This window comes from Eptatretus burgeri, chromosome 6 (genome assembly GCF_056783735.1).
Source record: "Eptatretus burgeri isolate ZD-2024b chromosome 6, Ebu_testis_v1, whole genome shotgun sequence".
NCBI lineage: Eukaryota > Metazoa > Chordata > Myxini > Myxiniformes > Myxinidae > Eptatretus > Eptatretus burgeri.
In genome coordinates, this window is record NC_140966.1 from 40942037 (window position 1) to 40967834 (window position 25798).

The following is a 25798-nucleotide window of genomic DNA, read 5'->3' on the forward strand; positions in this document are numbered from 1 at the left end:
CCACCACAGAAAGGTGGTTTGTATTATGACATGTGGCTGATGAACTGAGGGAAGAGAATAGTGTGCAAATAAGCTTGATGGGGAGATTGGTCTGAAGTGGGCTGGCCACATGTTGTACATGGAGGAGAGAATTGCAAAGAGAGTGGATATGTTTAGGGAATGAGGGAGGAGAGAAAGAGGTTCACTACAGTTGAGATGGGAAGATCGTGTGAGGAGGGATATCAATAAAATGGGGGTGGTTGGACAGTGGACAGAGTTTTTTTTTTTTTTTTTTTTTTTTTTTTTTTTGTATACCTTGGTCGAGGCTCGTATGAGAGCTAACACACAACTCACAGCAAGGAGGCATGAGACAAGAGGGGCGGGAGTGGAAGGGACAAAACATTGGGGAACAGACACAGGTGAACTGTGGAAGGGGGAGGGATGGGGATGGGACGGGGAACATGGCGAGGGGAAGATGGACATTAAAGGGACTTTCAGGAAGGAAAGCAGGAGAATTGAAGGAAGTGGGCTTGGGTGGATTATCGGGGGTAGAAAAGATCGAGGATTTGGATGGGGGAAGATAAGAGGTGGTGGTGAGTTGGATGAGGATAGGGTGAAGCGGCGGTGTATAACTGTCAAGGCAGGGCAGAGGCAGAAGATTGGTACAGTTGAACCTCACCACTTAAAGGGAAAAGAAGAAGCTGTTGGCATTAAAAAAAAAACTATTTCAAATGGATTGTTACATAAGGCAAAAGGACTTGGTCAAAAGTACATCCAAATGTTTAATACATCAAAACATCTCCAGTTCTTAGTAATAGACTGATATATGACTGGTTCAATGAAAATTCTTTTTTTTTTATAGTAATGAAAAAAAATTGAGGCTCGTCAATAATAGTGACAAAGTAAGTAATGCTCAAAAATCAAGCCTAAGCATGAAACAAAACACGACAGTGTGTTGAACGTTATCCAAGGATGTCGACATGAAACAACACAGGTGACCTGCCCTCTCTCGGATAATGGTAAACAAATTTGTTCACGAGAATGACACGCCAGAGAAAACCAAAGCCACATACAGTATACGAGAGCAGGGATGCTAATAGGTCTTGAAAATTTAATTTTTCCCTCAATCTGTCAAAAAAAAAAATAACATTGCCAAAATGTCCTTGAAACACAGGGGAGCTAACTGGCATTTCTCAAAAAGCACTAACAAATCAAATTTACAGGAAATAAAAAGACCATTAAAACAAATGGTTTTATTCATGGGGAGTCGGGGAGAAAATGGATGGTGTCATGTTGTGATAAACCAGGTTAATCAGGTTGCAAATAAGAAGACTAGGGAAGCTTGGTATAATAGCGCTGGTGAGCACTGTGGAAGGTGCGAGAGATGAGTAACATCAGATAACAGACTTGCTGAAGGAAATGCGAAGGAGCCGTTGAGGGGCCAGCTCGACGTTGTGCAGCTCAGCCATGGCTTGCAAGCTTTCCTCCAAGCTCCCCAATTGCACCAGTGCCATCCTACGATCACTCCTACAAGAAAACAAAAACGTGGATGCGATGACAGGGCCCAGCTCGGTCAGTATGTCAAAAGCCAAGATGAACAGGAGGACAATGCAAGCGAGTACATCCAGTCGGGTGGTTTCATGCCGCGAATAACCTCTTTCGATAAGCATTCGGACAATTTCAGGATCGACCCCGTTTCACACCCTCCAAATCATCGTGTAGAGCATCATGTAATTACTGTAATCATTTCTTAATCCAAGGCAGTCATTTTACGCCCACTGATGATTGGCATTAAAAGTAACGCTTAAAGCCAACACTATCAAAAGCTTTGCGAGTCAAATGCACCGATTGTCAGAGTTTACAAAGAGTAATAAAAGGTTTTCCCGCACCCACAAATTTTAAGGAACAATCCTGTACTAGCAATACCCAGCACAAATGTTTGTCCTTTTTTTCTGTATCTTCGAGCCAATGTCACACATTACACCCAGAAGTGGGTCGGCGAGTTTCCCGATGTTATTTAAAGGAGGTTTTTGACTACGAAACATTTTGAAAAGTGAAAAGCTAGCTTTCTTGATTTACTTTTAAGTTGGGGGAAGCACAGAGTTTCAATATTTACACGAGCACAAACAAACCAGATATTTTGTAAAGCCACAGCAGGATTTGTTTTACCAACATCCTTTCAGTGCTGAACTCACGCAAAAAACTTGAAAGCCTTGACCGAGCAGCCAATGGTTTCAAACAGCTGTGTTATGTCATCTTCTGTTATGTTTTGCCTGGAAAAGAAAAAGAAAAAAGAAAAAGAAAAAAAAAACTCAGGCTTGAGAGAGCAGCTGTGGGAAAATTCCCCCAATTCCTGCTGCATCTAAAAGGTATCAATTACAGACAAAGTACATCATCTTGTGCAAATACCATCTGAGGTGAACCGACGAGCAATTCAGTTTGGGTAGGAGCAATGATGAGAGAGCAAAGCCAAAACAAACTTGATAACAGAGGCAAAAAAACAAACAAACAAAGCACCGAATGGTCATTTTATTCAGTCATTTGAATCCCAAATCGGAGATGGGGAAATTTAGTTGATCTGGGTAAGAGGTTGCAGAATGAAGGTAACAGCACAAAAAACAGTGGATGTCAAAGGCAATAATGACTCACGGGATATTAGCGAGGTGCAGCGTAGCAGAAGGTGGATAAATGTGGTGCACTCCCCGAGTACCCGGCTTGCTGAAGCGGTGCAGAGACGAGGTCGTGTAATCACGCGTGAGCTCCTCAGAGCCGTCACGCGGAGCCTGGACGGACAGGAATCGTGATGCGCTGACACGCAGTACTTTACCGTAGAGTTTCTGTCCATTCAAGTGGCTCATGGCTGCACAAAGGAAGAAATGGCGATACAACCCAAATAAATTGCTGTTCTTACAAAATGGAGTAATTGGTGGCACCACAAATATTTATCAGTGACTGGAAGGTCAATGAACCAACAATGGAGGGGGGGGGGAGACCAGCCCAGACAAGTGGCGAGGTAAGCTGTAAGACAACAAAGGGGGCAGAAATTAGCAAAAATAAAAAAAAAGCTCATGACTTCAAAATTCCAGAAACATTTTGTGTCGTCATAAAGGGGGGGGAAAAAACTATTTCAACATTACCGAACCGAATGTTTCAACATCCCAATGTCAGGTCATCTCCTATGCATGCTCACGATTTATTTTACCCCAAATGACCCCAACCCAAGCACTCCCATTTTCCAGGTTATTGCGATTTCCCCCTTCTTATCCCTGATTTTTATCTTGCCAAAACGAAGTTTTTGCAAGATATGTTAGTCAGCTTGTATGTTTTTGTTTTTTTTTGTTCGTCTGTAATCACGTATAAATCACTCTGCAGAGCACAGTTATCATTGGAAATTTTTGTAACTTCGCATATCAGAGTCCTATAGAGGTCCCTTTCAGCACATAAAATTTTCAAGGTCAAAGGTCAAGGTCACTTTGTCGCAAATCAGGGGAGTCGACGAAACCCTTATTTTTTGAGTAATTTTGATCGGATCGTCTTCAAATTCATGGGAATATAGTTCATGGTCTGGCGCTCAGCTAATTAATTTTTGGTGGCGATCGGCCTTGACCTTCATTGTTAGCGCTGGAGGTCGAAAGTTTTTGACCCCAAGGTCAAATTTTGAAATCTTAGGTACCATATCGTGTAATACCTCAAATTGAACACCTCGATATGTCAAGCTTGAGACATTATGACGTCATTTGGTGACGTTATGAGGCAAACGCATATTTTTCATGGTTACTTTGTAGAACGATTCTCATCGGAATCTCTCGTAGGCAGATATTCCTCAAGGAGTCGCTCCTGGTGGATAGCAGCTCTGTTCACCTCAGTGTGACCTTAAAGAAGTCACACGTGGTCACCTTTTGGCAAGATACGGGGGTGACATTGGTTTTTTTTATTTCTTAGTTTGGTCCTTTTGTGTTTCACCCCCACTTTCCCCCCTTCCTCTTCTTGCTGCATTTCATTCAGCTTGTTCACCTAATGTGTCCTCCTCCTCCCCTTGATTTTAATCTCACGTCGACTCTGCTGTCCGTGTTTCCCATTTTGTTCCATTTCATTCTTCTTTAGCTCTTCCACAAGCCTTAACCATGTTGACAAAAAAGGTTACTCCCTGGCTCTTCCCTATAATCTGTCAAAACTACCAGCCACAGCCACCTTGCATCTTTTGATGTGTATCAACAACAAGTTCCACTGTTTGAATAATTCTTCAAATGCACACTGTTGTCTCAAATCCTGTAATCTTGCAACTGTTAAATTCTTTCACCGGGTGAATAAATATTTGTCAGATATCATCAGGTATCAAGGCAAGTCAGAAATGTGAAACATGTGTCCAAGCAGAATGAGTGGTTGAGAAATACCAAACAATTGCCAACCTTTAAAATACAAAACAAGATTCCAATTTTTGTTAAACAGCAAAATAGGTTTTTTTGCCATTGAGCTCGGCACACATTTACAAATGTGATCATGAGGACATGGTGGTGCAGATGTGGGCTGTTACACATGCTTGTGAGGATTGCAGGTGCAAGCTTAATGGTTTACCTATTTGTGCCTGGTTCCCATCCGCTGTCTGAATAAGTGCCGTGTCCTTCTTGTTAAAGAGGATTTTTACGCGGTGCACATCCCCGTACATTCCTGCCAGAGTACACACATATTCAGCAACAGCCTCAAATAATCACCATGAGGTGCATCATTCAAAAATAAATAAATAACCCCCCCCCCAAAAAAGCAACAATGTATGAAAAACGTCTATACAAACCAACTACTATGTAAGCACATCCAGGTTGAGAAAGGTCAATATGCATGGCTACTTTAAAAATAAATAAATAAAACCAGTGGAATTTAATGAAGGTGTTCTATCTTATAAATTATAAAGTACAGCTTGTTGAAGGACAATCAAGCTAAAAAGGGGAGGGGGGATCCAAAGAAAGCCAAGCAAATAAAAATAAACTGAAGTTGCAGCTCAGTGAATAACTGAGCGGTGAGAAGAAACCATGTTCAAAGTGTGCATATTTCAAAAATTTGTGAAAAACTAAAGCACCGCTAACTAAAGATTTTGTCTGAGGGCAAAGGATCACAAGACCAAGGTCATGTCCCAGTGGAAATCCCAGGTGAAGCTCAACCTGTGGTTGCAACATCAAACCTGGGGTATTTTCCCAAGAAAACCAACCGGAAGTGCCGTATTTGCACCAAAAGCAACCCTGAGTCAAACCATGTCCCAATTTTTGAACCAAACTGTGCTCATTATTTTTAATAGCTATATAGTGGCCTGGTATAATGAGGAAAACAGAGGGAGAGTTGGTTGGGAGGGTGGGGGGGCAAGGGGTTGATGGGGTGATATACCAACATCATAGCTTTGTCATAATATTTATGCGGCTCTCCTGACCCAATGGGCACGACTTGTCCAACGACGTACTCGCAGGAAAGAAAAGGATCCAATAACAGCAGCTGGGGAATTATAAAGAATGACCTATAAAATAATCATTCACGATCTAACCCCACTATATTATGCTCAACGGAAACAGTCCTGATCCAAAAACCGAATTTTTTGCTTAAAAAAGAAAAACAAAAACCTTTTTGCCAAACATGGACAAAATATAACAATAGTCGATAAAAACAACAACTGGACGGGGAGCACTCGGTAGAGTGCAAAACCTCCGCCACCAATACTGCCGGGTCACTCAAGTGTACCTAATATCCTATTCATTCAATTTGACGTCAACAGTGCTCACAGAGTTATAGTTTGCAACTTTCCCTTTTACTTTTAACTTTTACATACTCAATTCATTCGTCATAACTAGATTCCTTGAGACAGAAATTGATTTTACGGGGGTATATCCACCTGAAGTTCCAAAATCAGCCGCAATTATAATTTTGGCATGTTTTTTGTTGGAAATTACTTGTAACATGTAGAAATGCAAAAAAAAAAAAAAAAAAATAATAAATTGAATTTTTGTTGAAAAAAAAGTTGCAAATTTTTTTTTTCTCTGATAATTTTTTTTTGCGGGGGGGGTTGGAAATCACTTAAAACATGTAGAAATGCAAAAAAAAAAATTAAAATACTTTTTCAAAATGGCCGCCATAGCGGCCATATTGAACTTTGGACCAAGTCCAAAATCTAATGGCATGATCCTTGGACCATACCTTATCCCCCCACCAAGTTTCGTTGAAATCCGTCAAGGAGTTTTTCCTTAATACTGTTCACAAACAAACAAACAAACAAACAGACGGGTGAAAACGGTAACCTCCATCCATCTTCGATGGCAGAGGTTAAAAATGAGTTCACTACCCTGTTGAGTTGGGAATTTGGAGGCCTGGTTGCAGGTTACAAAACTGAACTCAAACGACACTCAGTAGAGCGTATAGCCATATACTTTCACCAGGATGAACAATTTACGTTTCATATCGGACCACCGATTTGACAGATCTGCATCCGGACCAAACCAAAATCAAATCAGCTTGTTCTTGTCACCTTCTCAAATCATCCACAAGTTTCATCACAATCCATCCATAACTGAGCTCTCAAGCTATGTGTCATTTTTGGCCCAATCTCACAATGGTGAGGAAGCACTTTAAAAAATTCTAGTATCCAGATCTGGATCTTCACCAAAATGTAATAATTTCATCCTTATCACACACCCAACCTCTCCACCAAATTTCATCCAAATCCATCCATTACGTTTTGAGATTTCCTGTTCACAAACACACAAGCAAACAAAAACCAAACAGGGGTGAATACATTACCTCCATCCACCTCTGGTGGCAGAGGTAATAACTTGCTAGTTAAGCGGGTAAAGCCTCCCTGCTAATTCCAATGGTGTGCATTTTCAGTTCCTATGCCCATTCAGATAAGCTTTTTAGTCATCCCATGTATACTCTGGTGCAGATGCTGAAGATTTCATGCTAACTCTTACCCATAAGCGGCATTTGGCATGCAATACCCCCACCCCCTCATCCCAGCGAGATATCGTGTGCAGTCTATGGCTGCTGGTTGCATCATTTTTGGGGTCATGGCTGTGGCAATGATGCAATGTCTTCTATTACCAGTACACTGGTACTCATTTCACTGACCTAGGAAGGATGACAAGCTGAGTCAACCCCACCTGGTGTGAATTAAACAGCTGGCAGGGGCTCAAACTCAAGACCCTAAGATCTTAAGCCAGCCACCTTAACTGTTAAGCCAACGCTCGGATAATAATATGAGAAAACAAAAACATGAACCACAAGTGAATTGAGTCTCCAACGGCCTTAGACACTGGTAATTATAGTTCCTTATTTTAATCATTAACAAACTGAGGGGGATTGAGTGGAATAAAGCATACAAAATATTTCTGTTGGCCAAGATAAAGCCATAAATACAGGAACAGTGGAAAGGAGGGAAACACACAAACATGGTAGAGGAACACAACAAAGGGACACGAAGAGGAAGACTGAGTGAGAAGAAGAAACACACATGAGCGCAGAAATGGACATTTTATACCTGTAAAAAATAAATTGACTCAGGAGTGCAGCATTGTTCCTCATATGTTTCCAAACCCCAAGGCCAATCAATTTGTTGAAATTTGTTGGACCACATCATTTTCACATGGGGAAGGTAAAAATCACAATAAAAACGTGCAATTCTTAATCAAATTGATAATCAGCAAGGCCATGGAATCCGTAATTGCAGGTGAAACAAATAATTCCTTTTCTCCAATGAGCTCATCTCAGATCATCAATAGGGATTCAGACCTGGTTCCTTTACCTTGGACAAGCTGCCTCTACTCTCCCAACAATGGCTGGAGGCCCTCAATATCAGATACGAGATCAAGGCAGTCTCTGTACATATCTCAACCTTTTAATACAGTCTGGCATCCTGCCTTGCTCTCCAAACTGCCTGCCTGTGGAATCCAAAGGCCATCTCCACTCTTGGATTACTAACTTCCTCTACTCTCGTAGCCAACTTGTGGCTCTCAACGGAACCATTTAATCTCCTCTCTGTCAAGGCTGGAGCACCCCATGGCAGTGTTTTCGGCGCAATCTTATTCCTAATCTTCAATGATCTCAATGATTCTGGAAAATCCTCTTCATCTCTGCTGATGACTCCACCCTCTGACAGACAAGGCAAGCAGCCTCTTCCCTCTCCTCAGACCTTGACAAAATCTAAAACTGGTCAAACACTTGGTATACGTCTTTCAATCCTGAGAAATCTCTCAAAAAAAAAAAATATATATATATATATATATATATATATATATATATATATATATATATATATATATATAATTTGTATGCTTTAACAATGACAGTGCATTCAGAAAGTATTCACACCCCTTGACTTTTGTCACAATTTGTTGTTGCAGCCTGAGTTTAAATGGATTAAATTTAATTTTTTTGTCACCAATCTACACAAAATACCCATTAATGACAAAGTGAAAACATGTTTTTAGAAATTTTTACAAATTGATTAAAAATGAACAGCTAAAATGTCTTGCGTCAAAGTATTCAAGCTCAATTTGGAGTATCATAGCAAAGGGGATGATTACTTATTGGCGCAAGACATTTCAGCTTTTCATTTTTTATTTATTTGTAAAAATTTGTAAAAATACGTTTCACTTTGTCATTTTGGGGTATTTTGTGTAAGTGTCAAAAAATTAAAATTTAATCCATTATTATCAATCCAGGCTGTAACATAAAATGTGACAAAAGTCGAGGGGTGTGAATACTTTCTGAAGGCATTGATTGTTCCGACCGTCATAGCTGGTCGGCCAAGCGCCCTGTCAATGTCTACAGCTCATTCTGCCTCAACAAACTACTTTAGTACATCCATTTTTACCTATAAATTAATGGTTGTCTGAGCTTTCTGCGATGCAGAGGCAAGATGATCACATACTAGTCATTTTGCACTCGTGTATGCAGAGTTTTGCAAAAGTTGAAACCCTGAAAAGTCACAATAAATGTGCATGCCATTTGCGTTTTAACCAATATGGTGTTGATTTTGACACTGATGGGAGGGGAAAAATTTAAAAAAATAAAAAGGGGTTTTCTTTTCTTTAAAATTTTATATTTTCAAAACATGACGTATCAATGCATTTGAAAATCTAATTATGCTCCCCAATACGTTGGCAAAGTTCTAGCGAAACAATGTAAATAGAGGACTTGCTGCAACATATTTTAAAGAAATTTAAATGAGGTTTAAACCAGGTCTTGTAATTAAAGGTGGACAGAGAAACTGCATCGATGCTTTTCTTGCATCATTCGTACAATATGTTGTGCTCCTTCGGTCATGCTGATCACCAATTTCATTAATGTTACAGAAAACGAATCACTTAACACAATAAAATGTGCTTGGAGTGCAGGTGAAAGGAGAAGGAGAATGAGAAGAAGAAGCCACTGAAGAGGTGAAGAGACCATGAGCTGCAACAGGTCAAAACTGTATAGTTGGGCCATGGGCTTTAGAAGAACAGTGCTGTAGGGACCCTCACATACACAGAGAGCAAGAGACAGAGACAGAGGACAGAGACAGATAGACACACACACACGATATCGCATGGCTGTATGCTCTTGGCATACGATGTTCGGTGGCCACCTTCATCCACAGCATTAAGGGATGCATACGTTCTTTATTTTATTCTGCCCAACTTGCGTCATTTCTCCTTGCACCCTTTTTTGCTTTCCCCTGTATTACCAAACCCATGGCCATATATTGCGTCCTTACATGGTGTCTTACTTTGAGCTTCATCACAAATCTGTGCCCATGTCATTGTATTATTTATTTTCCGAACCCTTGATGTTAATTAAACTATACTGTCTTATCATTCGTTAATTGTTACGAGAAACAATAGGGAGCGGGAGGGGGACTTTAAGTTGGAGGCAGCCATCCAAACTTAACAGACCGATCCCATGCACATCCTAAGTACAACCACCAAGTTTCGATGCATTTTGCCCCACAACCAAACAAACATGTACGTTTCAACACCCCCGCCCCCATCTATTATGAATATAGTTATTATTACACTATAATAGAAAATTGGCATATTTTAGAACGATTTGTCCAACTTCCGGAAGTTTGTTATTTTTTTAGCGACATCGACTTTAAGTTATTCTGTCCAGCAGTGCAGGAGTGCATTCGCAGGTATGACAATTCCCCACTTGATACTCTTATAATACAGTACTGTAAACCCACTGGGGGCAGCACTACACGATACACATTTACATAAGGGAACTTGCGCACCCTCCCCACACCCCACTTCCGAACCCTGGCGACTACAAATTTATGGTTTATTCAAGTGTGCGTCGTAGTCTTCCTTCATCATTTTGGCGAGAAGCGCCGCTCGGGTTGCAAAACCATTTGTTTGGGCAGGAATGAGGCTTCCACGACATGGCTTCCAGTATGGCGAGTGAGACCGTTCGTCCCATGCTGATGACCAAGGCCTGATGTGTCTCGTTCCCGTTACAACCGCAAATATGATATCCCCCCACTCCTGAGCTACCTCCCACCCTCAATGTCTCCAAACACAATGTTTTTGCCACGACGATGGAGCCAGAGTTGCATGAAGCATCGCAAGTCTGGATGTGTGTGATGTTACTGACAGCTCGATTCGGAATAGTGGTAAGGGTTAGTGACTCGGGTGGCACTCAGTTTAACTTGCTGAGCACAACTTGGCTCAGCTCAGGAATGCCTTTGGTGCAAAGAAGACATCGTTGTGCTTCTATGGTTTTCCACAAGAATGTTATATTGACGGCAAATTAACCGATTAATGTAAATAAATTAAATCAAGCACGTTGCATTCAGCGTGTAAAATGGGGGAAAGGCCAAAAAGTAAAAATAAAAAATGGGAAAAGGCCCAGAGAGAAAAAAGCAAGAATAACTAAAATATATATATATATATATATATATATATATATATATATATATATATATATATATATATATATATATATATATATATATATATATATATATATATATATATATATATTGTCCTGGAGGCTTCACCACAATCAAAACGTAAATCAAGGGTTAAAATGATAAAGAAAACATGAAGATAAAGTAAACTCAAAAAGCTCACATGAAGTTCCAGACCAAATCAAAGGGGGAAGAAATAATAAAAGAAAATATATCAGGACGCTTCAAATACCGATTAATACCAACCGTCCGTCAGCACTGCGGCACATAAACGGGCTTTTTGTTGCAAATAACCAAAGCAAGTGTTTCAAAGTATTTCAGTGAAATAAACAACAGAAAAACCGGATAAATAAAAATGAAAACAAGATAGCAGGAGACATACCGAAGAGATTAAAGAGTTTTTGAGGCGTTATCATCTAGAGAGGAGAAGAGTCGGAGATGGAGACGGAGAGAGAGTTGGAGCAGAGCCAAGCCAGAGGATGACAGATTGTCCACAAGGCAGAGTCGGGTCCACAATGTTGGAGATGGTTTCATGGTTCAGGATGGTTAGGCAGTTCGACCCAAAGCAAAACAAACGCCGGGCCAGGGAGGATGAGAATACATTATTTCAACAAACATAGGGTGGGGGAGAGAAGGGACAAGTCGAAGAAAATACAAGGCAAGAGCTAATCGGCAGAAGGTTGAGAGCAGAGATATCCTTCCTTGGAACAGGAGGAAGAGCAGAAAGTAAGGGGACACGTCATCACAATCTCCAGCATGCCAACATCACATATAAACTACTAATGATGCTGCTCTTCTCCTCCTTTGCTTCAAGGCCAACAATAATAGATGCCAATATTAGTTTAGCAAACGCTGAAGCAGATTACTCTGAGGTTATGTGTGGAATTTTTTCCCTTCTAAAAGCCACCTTTTAACAAGCACCAAGGTTGTAAAATGGACGTGCAAAAGCAACGAAATGCAGCACGGCATGAATCAACGCTTACAATTCCAGCCCACGACATGCAGCGATAACTGTAGAACACGCTCGCTTGGCAATTGATCAAAAACGAACAGCATATTTAATGGTAATTTGGGGTGCTTTCATCACTGGGCCCATGTTAAAACAGCAATCTAACAGACGTGGCATTTGCTCTATCGACAGGAAGGATTAGGGAACTGTTCTATTCCCTGCCTTTCACGGCATTAACCACCACAACTCGGTCTGCCTCTGTACTCGAGCAGAACGCTGGCTGAGTGGGCTTGCAAGAACAATGTCACTTTGTTCGACCTTCATACACTGTAGGGAAAACATGGCAGTTGCTTCAAAAGCACTGGCTGGTATTGGAATTTTAAAAGATAGGTAAGACTTGGGAGCAAAAGAATACTCTCCTCGTGTACACCAACTGTTGACGAATATCGGGGTTTTGAATTTCGTTATTTCCTGCCTACATTGGTTCAAACATGCCTTTAGCAGAGATGCCAACTTTTGGAAATCAGAATTAGGGAGGATTTTCAACCGACACCAAATAATGTGCGCGAAGCGCACATCTCGAGCGCGGAGCGCTCGACCCTTGTGGCGGGGTCCAGGGCCCGCCTTAGGGCCCTGGAAGCTCTGGGGTTCTAGACGCTCTCTAGTGCCCTCTGAGCCCTATTTTGGAGCATTTAACATGTTAAGAATTCCCACTTTTTGAACAAAAAAAGGGGAAAATTGTGCACTTTTTAATGTTACATGTATGTTAATATTAGTAAGTTAGGGGACAATGAAAGATTAACAAAAAGCACAAAAGAAGCAATATTTTTCTTACCTTACTGGCTGGTACTACTGCTGCTTGCTTTTTCCATGGCAGCTTTGCTGAGTGACAGCTGTGTGGCTCTTTTAGCCCTTCTGATTATGTCTTTGCTGTATTCTCTCTGGTAGCAAGGGGTGTTATGAGCTAGTTTTTCAATTAAGAGAGCTTCCAGGGTTTTGACACTCAAATTGGGACGAAATTCAGTATGATTCTTCCGTACAAGACTGAGTGCCCGCTCACATGATGCGTTCGAATGAGGAATGACCAAGATTCCCTTCATCACTTTGCTCAAATTAGGTTACTTCAGGCACCAGTGCAGGGATCTGTGAGCTGTGAAATCCGATGCCACTGCTCATCCACTCTCACTGTCTCAGTAGCAACTGTAGCTATGGAGGCGTCTGCCTGGTAGTGAGCGAATTCACTCTCAAGACTGTCTATGTCACTATCACCGCCACTGAACAGACAGGGGAATTTCTTGATGAAAAACTCCACACAGTCAAACCCCACTTCTTGGTGTAGCTTAACATCCAGCACCTGAGCATGCTTGGCTAATTCATCATCTACCGGCCAGGTTTTGAAGATATAATTGCAGGCTTTCACATAATATGAGCGAACTGCACTGAAGAAACCTTGGATGTCTGACTCACTCAGAGTGAAGGTGGATTTCTTGAGACTCCTTTGTTCCCTTATATACAGTTTGGCATCATTCCCAATCATGAGGTCCTCATCATTCTTCTGATGATTTCTGTCAGAGAAGGGTACATTTACCAGAGCAACCGATGACACCGATGGTTTCAAAACCGTACGAAGATATCTTTCAGAAGACCATTCAATTCTCCGTGCAGGAGATGAATACAGGGTTCGTCTCTTTGGAGCAGAAGATTCCCTTCTCAAAAAGCTTGTTAGCATATCGAAGGAAGAAACAATAGAGTTTTGTTTGTGGAGACAAGAACATCCTGTTGACACGTTTTTCTCTAGATTCCTGCACAGTGTTTGAGGAAGATGCGCTTTTAGTTGTAGAACTCGTAGTACACTTAGCCGCAGGGCGATCACACTTGCGTTTACTGCCAGCAGAAGAGGTCAGACTCGTAGTACCAGATCCAATTTTACGTTTGAGGAGAGAGCTTGAGGTAGGTGCAGCCAAGGAAGAAGACCTCTGATTCGAAGGTTTTGCTGAGCTTCTATCAAGTGATTTGGCAAAAGCAGAACTTAACTTGGGTCCTTCTTTGCCTGTAGATGGGACTATCACAGTCTTTCTCGACTCTGAAGGGATCTGCTTTGTAGATGAACGTGATGAAGGGCCGGTGATGCTACCTGCTCTCAGCATTGGTTTTGGTGCTGTCCCTGCTGTCTTCTTCGCAGCAGATACTGCAGTGGTAGTGGTGAATGCTGCCTCACTCGTTCTTGGTCCTGCAGTGCCAGTACTGGCAGTAGATACAGTGCCGTCCCTTCTTGCTCGTTGTTAGAGTCTTGGCTACAGTTGGTTGCATTTTTCTTCGTACTTCTTCTTTGAAGAAGAGGCGAAGTGGCTCCCACTGTTCAATCAGCCTGTCTAGGCACTGACCAAGGGACAGCCACCTTGTTGCGACATGCTTCAGAATCTTGTGTGTCGGGGCATCACAGAGTTCTTGCAGTGCTTTCACTCCTTTGACGCGTTTACTACTTTTGTCCAAGTAGTAGTAAATATCGATGAGAAAGTCATCTAATTCAATGGGTAAGGCCTGAGCCGCCTTCTTGGCCGTATTGTGCATCATATGGCAAGGGCATCCCATGATGTAGCACTCTGGATTTTGTTTGTGGATATAAGCAGCGACTCCTTTGTGCTTGCCCACCATGACAGAGGCATTATCAGCACAAAAGGAAACACAATTTCCCCACGGAATTTTCCTGTCACTGAACTCATGATCAAGCAGTTTGAAAATGTTTTCTCCAGTGGAATCTTGTTTGCACGCAGGCAAACTTAGCAAACCTTGCTTCACAATCCCAGCACTGTTGTCATAGTACGAAATCAGGACAGGATATAGCTGGGCCTCACCACTGTCATTGCTACCGTCTGTAGCTAGGCTAAATGGAGCTAGTCTAGCAATATCGGCAATAGATGAAGCAGTAACATTTGACAACTCACCAATTACACTGGTCAACAACAAATTTGTTGTCTGCATTTTTTAAGCTGATTTAGGACGAATCTGATGCGCTGAATCCAAAACTCACATTAGTTTTGTTCAATCAGGTCAAGTTTTTGAGATATGGCCACATGTCGTTTTTTACATTTTTGTTCACATGTACGCATGTGTGGAGCATTTTAGAAGAAGTTGGTGGGGGTAAAATGTCATGTCAAATAATTGTTTTAATTGGAAATAATTATTTTAATGACAAGAAGTATTCAGGTACGATAGTTCTAGGTGATTATGTCGAAAAAGGGATCAGTTTGAAGTCATAAAACCTCAAAATCTTCCAAAAATTGGTGAGGCAAAGCATAAAGTTCGTGGATCAAAACTAAAGTTAATGGGGCAGATTTTGTAATAATGTGATACAAAAAAGTTGTATTTCTTGAAATAACGAACTCTGAAGAATGTACAATACCTACATGCGCCAATTTATGACATGCGCTTCTGCTCAAGCTTGGAGTGCCACAGTACGAACCCAAAGATTGGAGACTGTTCATTGACAGCAGCAAGCGATCACTGAAATGTGTTCTGCTACACAACGGCAACCAGTTTGCCTCTGTACCCATCGCTCACTCGACTACACTGAAGGAGAAGTATGAAGTGGTGAAGTACGTGCTGGAGAAAATTGGTTATGATCAGCATAAGTGGTTTATTTGTGTTGACCTGAAGATGGTGAACTTTTTGTTGGGACAACAGTCTGGCTTCACCAAGTACCCATGTTTTCTGTGCATGTGGGATAGTAGGGACCGTGCTCAGCATTACACGAAGAAGGACTGGCCTGTGCGGGAGGAATTGGTGCCATGCAAAGAAAGAAACGTCATCAACGACCCTCTGGTGGACAGAGACAGAATACTCTTCCCACCGCTGCACATCAAGCTCGGCTTAATCAAGCAGTTCACCAAGGCTCTGGACAAAGATGGTGACTGCTTCACTTACTTGTGCCAGGCTTTTCCAGGATTGACCATGGAGAAGTTGAAAGCTGGCATCTTTGATGGTTCTCAGATCCGTCAGCTCATCAGAGATCCAGAGTTCAAAAACTCAATGAACGAAGTGGAACTGGAAGCGTGGAATACATTTGTTTTGGTAGTGAAGAACGTTCTTGGCAACAATAAGGCCAGAAACTACGCAGAACTTGTCAACAACATGCTGACTGCTTTCAGAAACCTGGACTGCAACATGAGCATCAAGATGCACTACCTATTTTCACATATGAACCGGTTTCCTGAGAACCTGGGTTCAATGAGTGACGAGCAGGGGGAGAGATTCCATCAGGACATGAAGGAGATGGAGACCAGGTATCAGGGTCGCTGGGACGCAGTCATGATGGCTGACTACTGTTGGAATCTGAAGAGAGACCTCCCTGCCGCTGAACATTCCAGGAGTTCGAAGAAACGGAAGTTCAAGCCCTGAAGTTTGAACAGTGGTGACGCAACATGCAATTTACTTGTACTTACCTTTATCAATGCCCACCATTCAGATGACAGTAATCGATGTTTCTATCATGTAATCAATAAATGTTGATGGCAAAACATTTTTTTTTCTTAAAAACATGTTTAGGATGATATGTGTTGACAAAAATCAGCTGATAATGCCACAAAAATGTAATTGATTTTGTCACAAGATCTGATTTTTTTTCAAATCAACTTAGCACAAAAACCTGACCTGATGGAGAGAAACGGATGCCATTTCCTGATTCAGCAGTGCCAGAATACCCTAATTCACTTGTAGAAATCGAGACAACATTCAGAAAGTAAAAAATTGTTGACCAGTGTTCTTTTTTTCTTCTTTGTTCTTGTTCTTTTTTTTTTTTTTCTTTTTTTTTTTTTTTTTTTTCTTGCTTTTTGTTCTTGTTTTTTTTTTTTTTTTTTTTTTGTTCTTGCACATCTTGCACATCTTGCAAGTTTTTGTTCTTGCACATCCATACTTTGAAGCAACTTTTGAATTTGGAAACATCTTTTGAAATAGAGGTCCAGCATGATCTGAGACTGATATGGGCAAGTTATGTTCCACAATAAATCCACTAAAGAGAAGTTCCGCTCGGTAACATCCTCTTCCTCGCTTGTCCCTTGTTTGGTGAAATAATTCCAGAAGTGTACCGGTACTCGTGCTCGAAGATCTCTCCTTTGCAATGTCTGTGTGCCGTTTGCTTCCAACGTGCTTCCGAATATCATCGCGACCTCCGTGCTCAACTGAAATATCAACGCTGCATACTGTACAATACGCATGATGAATTCCTCTTTCACACTTTCGAATACACGGGTATTGGAGACTGTATTCCGGTCTTGTACTTCTGAGACCATTTCTTGGTCTTCGTAAGCTTCTTTTCTGCCATTTCGTAATCAACATCGAGGGCTTGAAGCATCGGTAACTTCGAAGTCGATGTTCCACAGCTGCAGCGCGACTAGTAGAACTCTAGCGGCTGTTAAATTAAACACCGCACGGTGGTCGCGACCGCCGGGCTGGTACGGGGCCCAGCTGCATGCAGTGAGCGTATCGCATGCATATACACTGTGCATACATACCGCATGCACTGTATTGCACACATACCGCATGCACTAAATCTCAGTGCATGATCGCCTAAGCGAGATCCAGACCCAATGTTTCGCTGCTCCTCATTTGAATTTGCATTTTTTTACGTACAATTTGGTAGCAGCGAACGTTATGGAGTTACCACATGCTCTACGTAGCAGACGATGCTTTTCATTCAATTCTCATACTAGTACATTCTGATTAGTGAACAGTGCAAAAATATCAAAATTTCGGGAGGATAAGGATAGTGATCGTAAGGGCGGGAGTTTGGGTGAATTTTCGGAAGCCTCCCGATGAAATCGGGAGGGTTGGCATTGCTGCTTTAGAGATGGAAACTATGGACCTCACCTCTAGAACAGCCACACTCCTTGTAGTGAACAGCATGTAGTATGAGCAATGCACAAGATCCACACAATCATCAGATAAAGAATCAAGACAAATGCTTCGAATGTCTGGCTCTTGATTGGAATTTGTTTTTGATGGGAGGTGAAACCAAATCTTTTGTTTTTACACTACTTCAATGCCGTGAAAACGGCCTTCATGCCAGTCCATAAACAACCAAGTGGACTTCCTGACGCCTAATGTTGCAATCTATCTTAAGATATTACCTAACACCTGCACGATCATGTCTTTCAACTCCAAACAGATTACTCTTAAATTGAATCTGTTGTTCTCAAGCTCTTTAGAAGTAAAGACGTTAAAAGGAATACAGATCACAACCTGGCATTACAACAAAAAAGCAAATGCACGACACGAGTGTCAGAGTAATGGAACTCACCTCCACAGAAAGGTTGCTCACCAGCAGTACAGGTGAGACGCCGGTTATGCTCCCTGGCAGACCCGCTCCTAACCCTGTGCTCATTGGCAAGCGAACACCTAGAGAGCCAACACTGCTTGCCATGCTGGACATGCTGGACATGCTAGACATGGGCAAACCTACAGGAACAGGGATAATACATCGACGTACAGGCATGACTAAAATCAGATACGATGGCAAAAACACAACACAGCAAGGAGTTGTTCCTATAGGAATAACAATGCAGAGAGAATGTTCTTTCTACAATCTGAAGGAATATAAATATGCAAGAAATGAGGACAAACTGGACAAACAAAAAAGGGTTACATGGCAGAATAAGATTGGCAAAAGCCTTTTTGCCTTACAGTTGTTATGGAATTAAAGACATGACAGAGTAAATATTATACCAAGGAGAGAGGCTTCTTTGGAGGAGGACAATTGGCCAGGAAGACCTGGCAAACCCTGGCCGTCACCAGAGGGCAGATCTGGACACGTGAAGTCACGGCTTTTGTCGTTGTTGTATTTAATATTTAGGGTTGTCAGCTTGGAAAAGCCAACCCGGAGCGTGCAGCATCCATTATAAATATTCTGGCCATCAAGCATCTGGCAACAAATATTGTCAAGGATTAAGGTGGAAACAAAAACTGCTGATAATAAAATACCAAGTACAACACAATATAAAAAAATTAAATAACAACAATCATACAGAACACATACAATTAGACGTGCGTTTGACATATAAACAACAGGACAGAAAGAATTGAAATTTGGTGGGTGGACTTTGGGTAGAAGTTTTAAGCATAAATAAATTTAGTCATCGAGGTGGTTTGAGGGGCATACAAATGTGTACCGTGTAACAATGGAAGTATACAAGTATTATAATGGTATCGCGATAAAAACCTTACAGAATTTATAGTTGGCCATATTAATATGGCATAGGCAAAGCCTTGAAGCGAACGTAGAATTCTTCTTACATTCGCTTCTGACTTTTCATAAAACTTGTTCACAACTGTATACTTGCCAACTATACCGTGGTACGTGTAAGCACCGCACAGCTGATGATTTTGACGCAATTTCCGGTTACTTCGGCCTGGATTCGGGATAAGCGATCGAATAATGTAAATCACGATTAAAAAATATTTTTTGATGATGCGGGAGATATCTTTATTAAAATTAACTTTGGGGAAAAAATAATTGAATAAACAAATAAATAAACGATCACTTCTGGTCAAGAATAAAAGAAATTAAAAGTCCCGGAAAGAGTTTCACAATCATTCCCGGTAATGTTAAATACAAAATAAACACTTCCTGTCATGAAAAAAATCACTTTCAGAAGTATAAAATTAACTTTGGGAAAAAAAAATATACCATGAGAGATGGGGAATCCCGCACCATTGAATGAAAAAGGTCATACAGATTCCAGATATTGAGGGAGGTGAAATGGAAACAAGACACTATTTGGTCATCATCTCGAAAAAGTTCCCCAGGGGTGAGGAACGTAGTAACCAAAAATAATTGAAATCATATAAGCGGTTTTCCATTTATGACAAAAAACATTTTTTTCAAGATGGCCGCCCCAGTCGGCCATCTTGGATCCGGCCACGCCCAAAATCAATAGGGTTCTTCCTTTTCAGGTGGTACATGTGTGACTCAAATTTCAAACGGATATGGCGAACAGTTTATGAGTTATCGCACTCACAGCTATAAATGTTGACGCTGCCCCAGTCGGCCATCTTGGATCCGGCCACGCCCAAAATCAATGGGGTTCTTCCTTTTCAGGTGGTACATGTGTGACCCAAATTTCAAATTGATATGGCGAAAAAACATTTTTTTCAAGATGGCCACCCCAGTCGGCCATCTTGGATCCGGCCACACCCAAAATCAATAGGGTTCTTCCTTTTCAGGTGGTTCATGTGTGACCCAAATTTCAAATCGATATGGCGAACAGTTTATGAGTTATCGCACTCACAGCTATAAATGTTGATGCCCGGACGGATGGACGGACAGCCGGACAACAATATCCCCCTTCCGCCAAGCGGCGGGGGATAATAATTGAATAAATAAACAAACACTTCCGGTCATGATCTCCCGGCATGCATCATTCCCCATGACAAAAACCGGAAACAAAAAAAAACCCAGAAACAAAACAAAAACGGAAGCAAAATGGTCATAGCCAACGACACGGATTCACAATTGCCAGGGTAGTGTCACCTTCGCATTCTGCGAAAGGTTATGTTTTGGTCGACGTGTATTTATTTATTTATTTATTTATTTGTAATCTTGTGATTTGTATAACTCAAAAAGTATTAAACCGAATTGCATGAAATTTGGTGGGATGATTGGTTATTAGCCAGGAAGCATTAGATTAGATTTTGGGATCGTTCGGGTCAAAGGTCAAGGTCACGAAAAGGTCAAAATCGTCTTTTTACGATAACACGGTCAATTTTTATTCAATTTGCATGCAACCAACGCCAAAATGTTCAGAATTCAACGACTCATCTTGTGATATGCAATATGACACAATGACGCCCATACTCTTGTTACTGGTTAGGGGTCAAAGGTCAGGGGGGGTCACGACCTTGAAAAATATGAGGTTTTTGTCATAACGCGGTCAATTCTTGTCTGCTTTACATGAACCCAGCACCAAAATGTTCAGAATTTAATGCCCAATCTTGTGACACAATGACGTCATAACACATGTCACCGGTTGGGGTAAAATGTCGGGGGGGGGGGGTCACGCCCTTGAAAAATATGCAGTTTTCGGCATAACTCAGTCAATTCTTATTCGATTTGCATGAAACCAGCATCAAACGAGATTACCTTCTCTTGTTGAAACGTTGTACTCACCGAGCTTGCGAGTGAAGACTCGCCAAAGCGACGCGAGTTGATTGTTGTTTCGTCCGTGGCCCCCGAAAGTTGGGGGGGGGGTCATGACATTATAGATACGTGGTTTGTGTCATCAGACCATTCATATGAAACCAGTTCCCCACACTCATACCAAGAACAAAAAAAGTAGTGGCGGCGAAGGTATGCGCTCTATGAGTGCCCGTTCTAGTTTTTGTTGTTTCCTATTCTCTCATGTGCACGCGTTAAGTAATATTCACAAGATAGAAATAAACCCAATCGTGTTTATACACCACACAGCGTTTAACAACAACCGGAAGCAAAACGTCTAAGCTAACGACACGGATTCCAAATAGCCAGGGGTATTGTGTTGTTGTTTCCTATTCTCTCACGTGCACGCGTTAAGTATGAAGCTCACTTCGTTCGCAATAAATGTGCTCTGCATTTTATGCTCTCCTAAACTACTGGATTAAAAAAGTTGGAAAGTTGTGGTTGTATGCTGGGTGTTCATGGGAACGTTCTATGAAGTTGGCATGGCTCCCTCCAACTTTGGTTTTTCACTTTTATGTTTAAAGTTAATGTGGAGAATGATCGTAGGAAGTGCGTGAATTACCATACCTGCTAATGCACTCCTGCACTGCTGGACAGAATAACTTGAAAACTAGATGGTAACCCCATAAAATAAATAAAACTCTCAGAAGTTGTACAATACAAATACAGTGGGACCCGCTTAATAGAATCACCCGTATTATAGAATCAAAATCGTTGAGACCGATTCCATTGTATCTAAATGTACACAATTTTTCCCGTTTATTAGAATCAAAAACCCACTTAATAGAATCAGCTGCTGGCCATCCACTTCGACAGTTCAGCGCCTACTGGCCGCACAGTTCCAACTTTTGCCACCAGGCGGCTGACGTCACGCTAAAAATAACGCTATGCCTCTACAGTGATTTCGGTAGTCATTGTACAGATAGGCAGACGGCTGAGAGCTGCAGTCTAAGCACTAGGCGTGTCGTCATTTCCACGATGGACAGAAAACGAAAGCGGACGGATCGTTCAAACATTGATAAAGCACAAATCCTGAGGGACTATGACGCTTTGCCCAGAATGAGCCAACGAGAAGCTGCAGAAAAGTTGGAAATTAACCAGCCGATCCTGTGCAAGATTCTGAAAGATCGAGAGGCCATTCTGAAAGGTCAAGTGGATTCGTCTTCTTCTCAGAAACGCAAGCGAAGCGGCAACGCACCCGATGTCGAATCAGCAATGGTCAAGTGGATTCAAACTTCTAGAGAAAAGGAAGCCCGCTTTCTGGACCTCTGATGCGGGAGAAAGCGGCTCAGTTCGCAGAAAAGTTCAACAACAAGAAGTTCAGTGCGACAAACGGCTGGATTGACCGGTTCAACAAAAGACATGGAATCGTCCACAAGAAACTTCACGGAGAGGCAGTGGCGGCTGACGTAGGAGGGAAACAACAATGGCTGGACCACGTGTTTCCGGATCTCGTAGAAGGCTTCACGGCTGATGAGATCTGGAATGCTGACGAAACCGGGTTGTATTTTCGGGCCTTACCAGATGGAACGTTCTTCTTCAAGGGAGATCAGCACTGCGGTGGGAAAAAGCCAAAGGAAAGAATCACGGTGCTTTTTTGCTGCTCGATGACTGGTGCTAAGCGTCCTCCTTTCGGTATTGGTAAAAGCAAGAATCCACAGTGTTTCAAAGGCCTCAAAACAATTCCAGTTCGCTACAGAGCCAATTCCTCCGCATGGATGACAGGTTTCCTCTTCACTGAATGGCTCGAATGAGTGGAATCGCGAGCTTCGGCGTCATGACCAGAAAGCGTTGCTTCTCATCGACAACTGTCCGGCACATCCCCAATCACTTCAACTGTCGAACATTACTGTGGCATTTCTCCCGCCGAACACAACCTCTGTTCTTCAACCGTTAGATCAGGGAATTATCCGTTCATTCAAAGCTCATGACCGCCGTGCCATGCTACGAAAAGTGCTCACTGAGATTGACAACGAGGATGGAGCAATGACAGCGAGTGACTTGGCGAAAAAGATAACGATCCTCGACGCTATGCTGTTTATGGACGCAGCATGGAATGATGTGAAGACTACCGGCATAGTGAACTGCTGGCGCAAAGGAGGAATTTTCATCGGAGCGGCAAGCGAAGGCGAAAGGGTCGAGAGCAATGACGACAAAGGAGTTAGCCAACCCTCTTCAAATGGATCCCGACCAATGGCAGGACTTCGTCAACATGGACGCCACTCTCCAAACCACAGACGATGATGTCACAGACGAAGCCATCGTTTCAGCAGTCCAACGCGAAATGGGAATTGCTACTGACGCAGACTATGACGCCGACACTAAAGTGGAGGAAGAGGAGGAAGAGGAGATCTCTGTCCCGACCATCAAGGAAATGATGTCTGCAGCTAAGACGATCAGGCTTGGTTTGCTATCACATGGGTTCAGTGACATGGCCTTCCTGCGCAAACTTGACAAGGAGGTCACCGCCATTGCCACAGACTCGTTAAAGCAGGCAACAATCGACAATTTTTTCATTACAGAGTAGGCTCATCGACAAACCTATGTTGTTTTGCTTTGAAAAGTACATATGTACTATACGTGTAATTCTTTTATTTTCAGTAGTAAGTTACATTGTTTTGAGCAAGTGTGTCATATAAATCAAACTAAATGCTGAGTATTTGTCTCCGTATGTGTACTCGACATTTGATCCGCTTGATACTCCACAACTCTGGTGAACTCGGATATTAGAATCACCCGCTTATTAGAATCAAATTTGTCTGGCCCAAAGTGATTCTATTAAGCGGGTCCCACTGTATGCCAATTCTTTGCATTATAATAAAATGACTGCAAGGTAGAATTTGACGTGAATGTGTCGATGGATACGACCCACACCCTCCCACCCAAACCCCATCCCCCTGCTCAATCTCAAATCAAATCAATTCATATTTGTATGACAGTCCATAGTTATGGCAATTACGTAAAAATCCCTTTAGCAGTTCTCAAGTTATCATAGCAGCAAAAATTTGCTTTCGGCTGAAGGTCACATTACCTTTGACCTAAAAAAAACTAATCAGTTCATCTTTGTGTCATAATACAACATTGCACCAAGTTTGGTTAAAAAAAAATCCCTTTAGCGGTTCACAAGTTATCGTAGGGACAAAAAGTTATCATGCGTGGACAACCTATGCACATTTGTCTTTGCTGTTACTGATGATTCCCCAACAAGCGATGAAACTAATCTGGCAGCTGAGTGGGCGTGTCGCATTGGGATTCTTATGTACGTGATACTTGTTAATGTCTGCAGCTGAAGAGGAAACCGGGTAGGGTTTGAAACAGGAAAGGGTTTACCTTGTGCATCTTAATGCAGCTTTCTTTGGCTGGAAGAAAATTGGAGTATATAAACAAAAACATATATTGTTGCAATTGTGGGATTCTAACCACCAGGCGGGAACCACCTCCGCCCACAATATGCGTACACATATCTGGGTTAAAAAAAAAAAAAACCTGTGACCATGTGATGAATTAGCTTGTGACATATTGTTGGTGTTAGCCTTTTCCTTTTAATAGCCTTTTCGCCTTTTTTAATAGCCTTTTAAATATTTTAATAGCCTTTTAAATGAGCGCTTCCCAAATCGACACATTACCAGATTTTTTAAGCCAATTAACCAGCACTTAATGGAGGTCCTCCATCCCAAATGACTATGGAGAGGTTTTCATTAACAAAAGGTTGATTACAACAGAGAGAGATAGAAATAGCGATAGAGATTGAGATAGAGAGGAGAGACAGACGGACAGCCAAACTGAGGTGAGACGAGTAATCCTATTTATATAATGTTATTAATTTATACAGGGAACATGGAACATAGCAGGAAGTTAATGAGACAGATGAGAGAATCTAACCTGAGCCAGGAAGAAAATATTTTTTTCCAGCTGCAAACGAGGAAATAGCAGGAACCGAAATTGGCAAAAACTTCAATTTACCATTTTTATTATTCTATGACAGCAGAAACACTTAAGAATGAAGCACGACCGAGAAATTTGGGTATATATTGTTACGTTTGAGGGGGGTATGCATTCAAAGGGTAATTAGGATGTTTAATTAGGTATGCCATGCTGTTCGAGTTTACCAGGATCTCGATGTAATAAGTAGCAATTCAGTGGTGATAAGTTGTCTAGTAAATGTCCATTTCTTCAAGGGGGAAATGATAATTGTCACGTAATTAGATAGGGACACGGGATAGGGTAAGTGTGTCTGCGTAAACCCCTTTTAGTAGTCCCTGGAGGCTTGCCGTGACGTCACAGGGCAGTGCTGCGGATGGCTCCGCCCCGTGATCACGATTGGCGGAAGGCGACGGCGCAGGGCCACTAAAACGGCTCGATTGGAAGTGACGAGGACGGGAGGATAAAAAGGTTCTGTTCGGGGTCGAAAAGGAAGAGGAAGAAGATCGGGACACAAAACCGTTTTGGTGGAGGTTGTTGTGCTGGGAGCGTGCTGTGTTGTTGCGCCGATTCGAGCCTGGTTTTCATCGTGTCTCGAGGCCTTCCTGAGCCTCGTGCCTCACCTTGGTTGGCTCTGGGGTTCTGCTGGCTCGGAGTACGGGGTCGAACGGCGGGCGGACCTGCCTCCCTCTCCTGCTCGCAACTTGGCGCCAGAACTGGTTCCCTGGCGGCTGTGAGCGGACTTGGGCCAAGACCAGGAGGTCAACAGTATCACGGTGTCTCCTGCCCCTGACGAGCGCAACGCCAGCTCGTCCGGCGC

At 42.1% G+C, this 25798-nt stretch overlaps 1 protein-coding gene across 1 annotated transcript in view; it reads right to left on the minus strand.

The window, feature by feature from the left end:
* Window positions 1–748: 748 nt before the first annotated feature.
* LOC147024613 (polypyrimidine tract-binding protein 3-like) overlaps window positions 749–25798 on the minus strand; it is a 47094-nt gene continuing 22044 nt past the window's right edge. Inside the window, exons 8-14 of the mRNA XM_085884670.1 lie at window positions 18570–18765; window positions 18145–18302; window positions 11283–11316; window positions 4555–4647; window positions 2629–2839; window positions 2175–2252; window positions 749–1506 (exon numbers count right to left, since the gene is read on the minus strand). Coding sequence (XP_085740796.1) covers window positions 1374–1506; window positions 2175–2252; window positions 2629–2839; window positions 4555–4647; window positions 11283–11316; window positions 18145–18302; window positions 18570–18765 — 903 coding nt within the window. The 3' untranslated portion in view covers window positions 749–1373. The remainder of the gene's footprint in view (window positions 1507–2174; window positions 2253–2628; window positions 2840–4554; window positions 4648–11282; window positions 11317–18144; window positions 18303–18569; window positions 18766–25798) is intronic.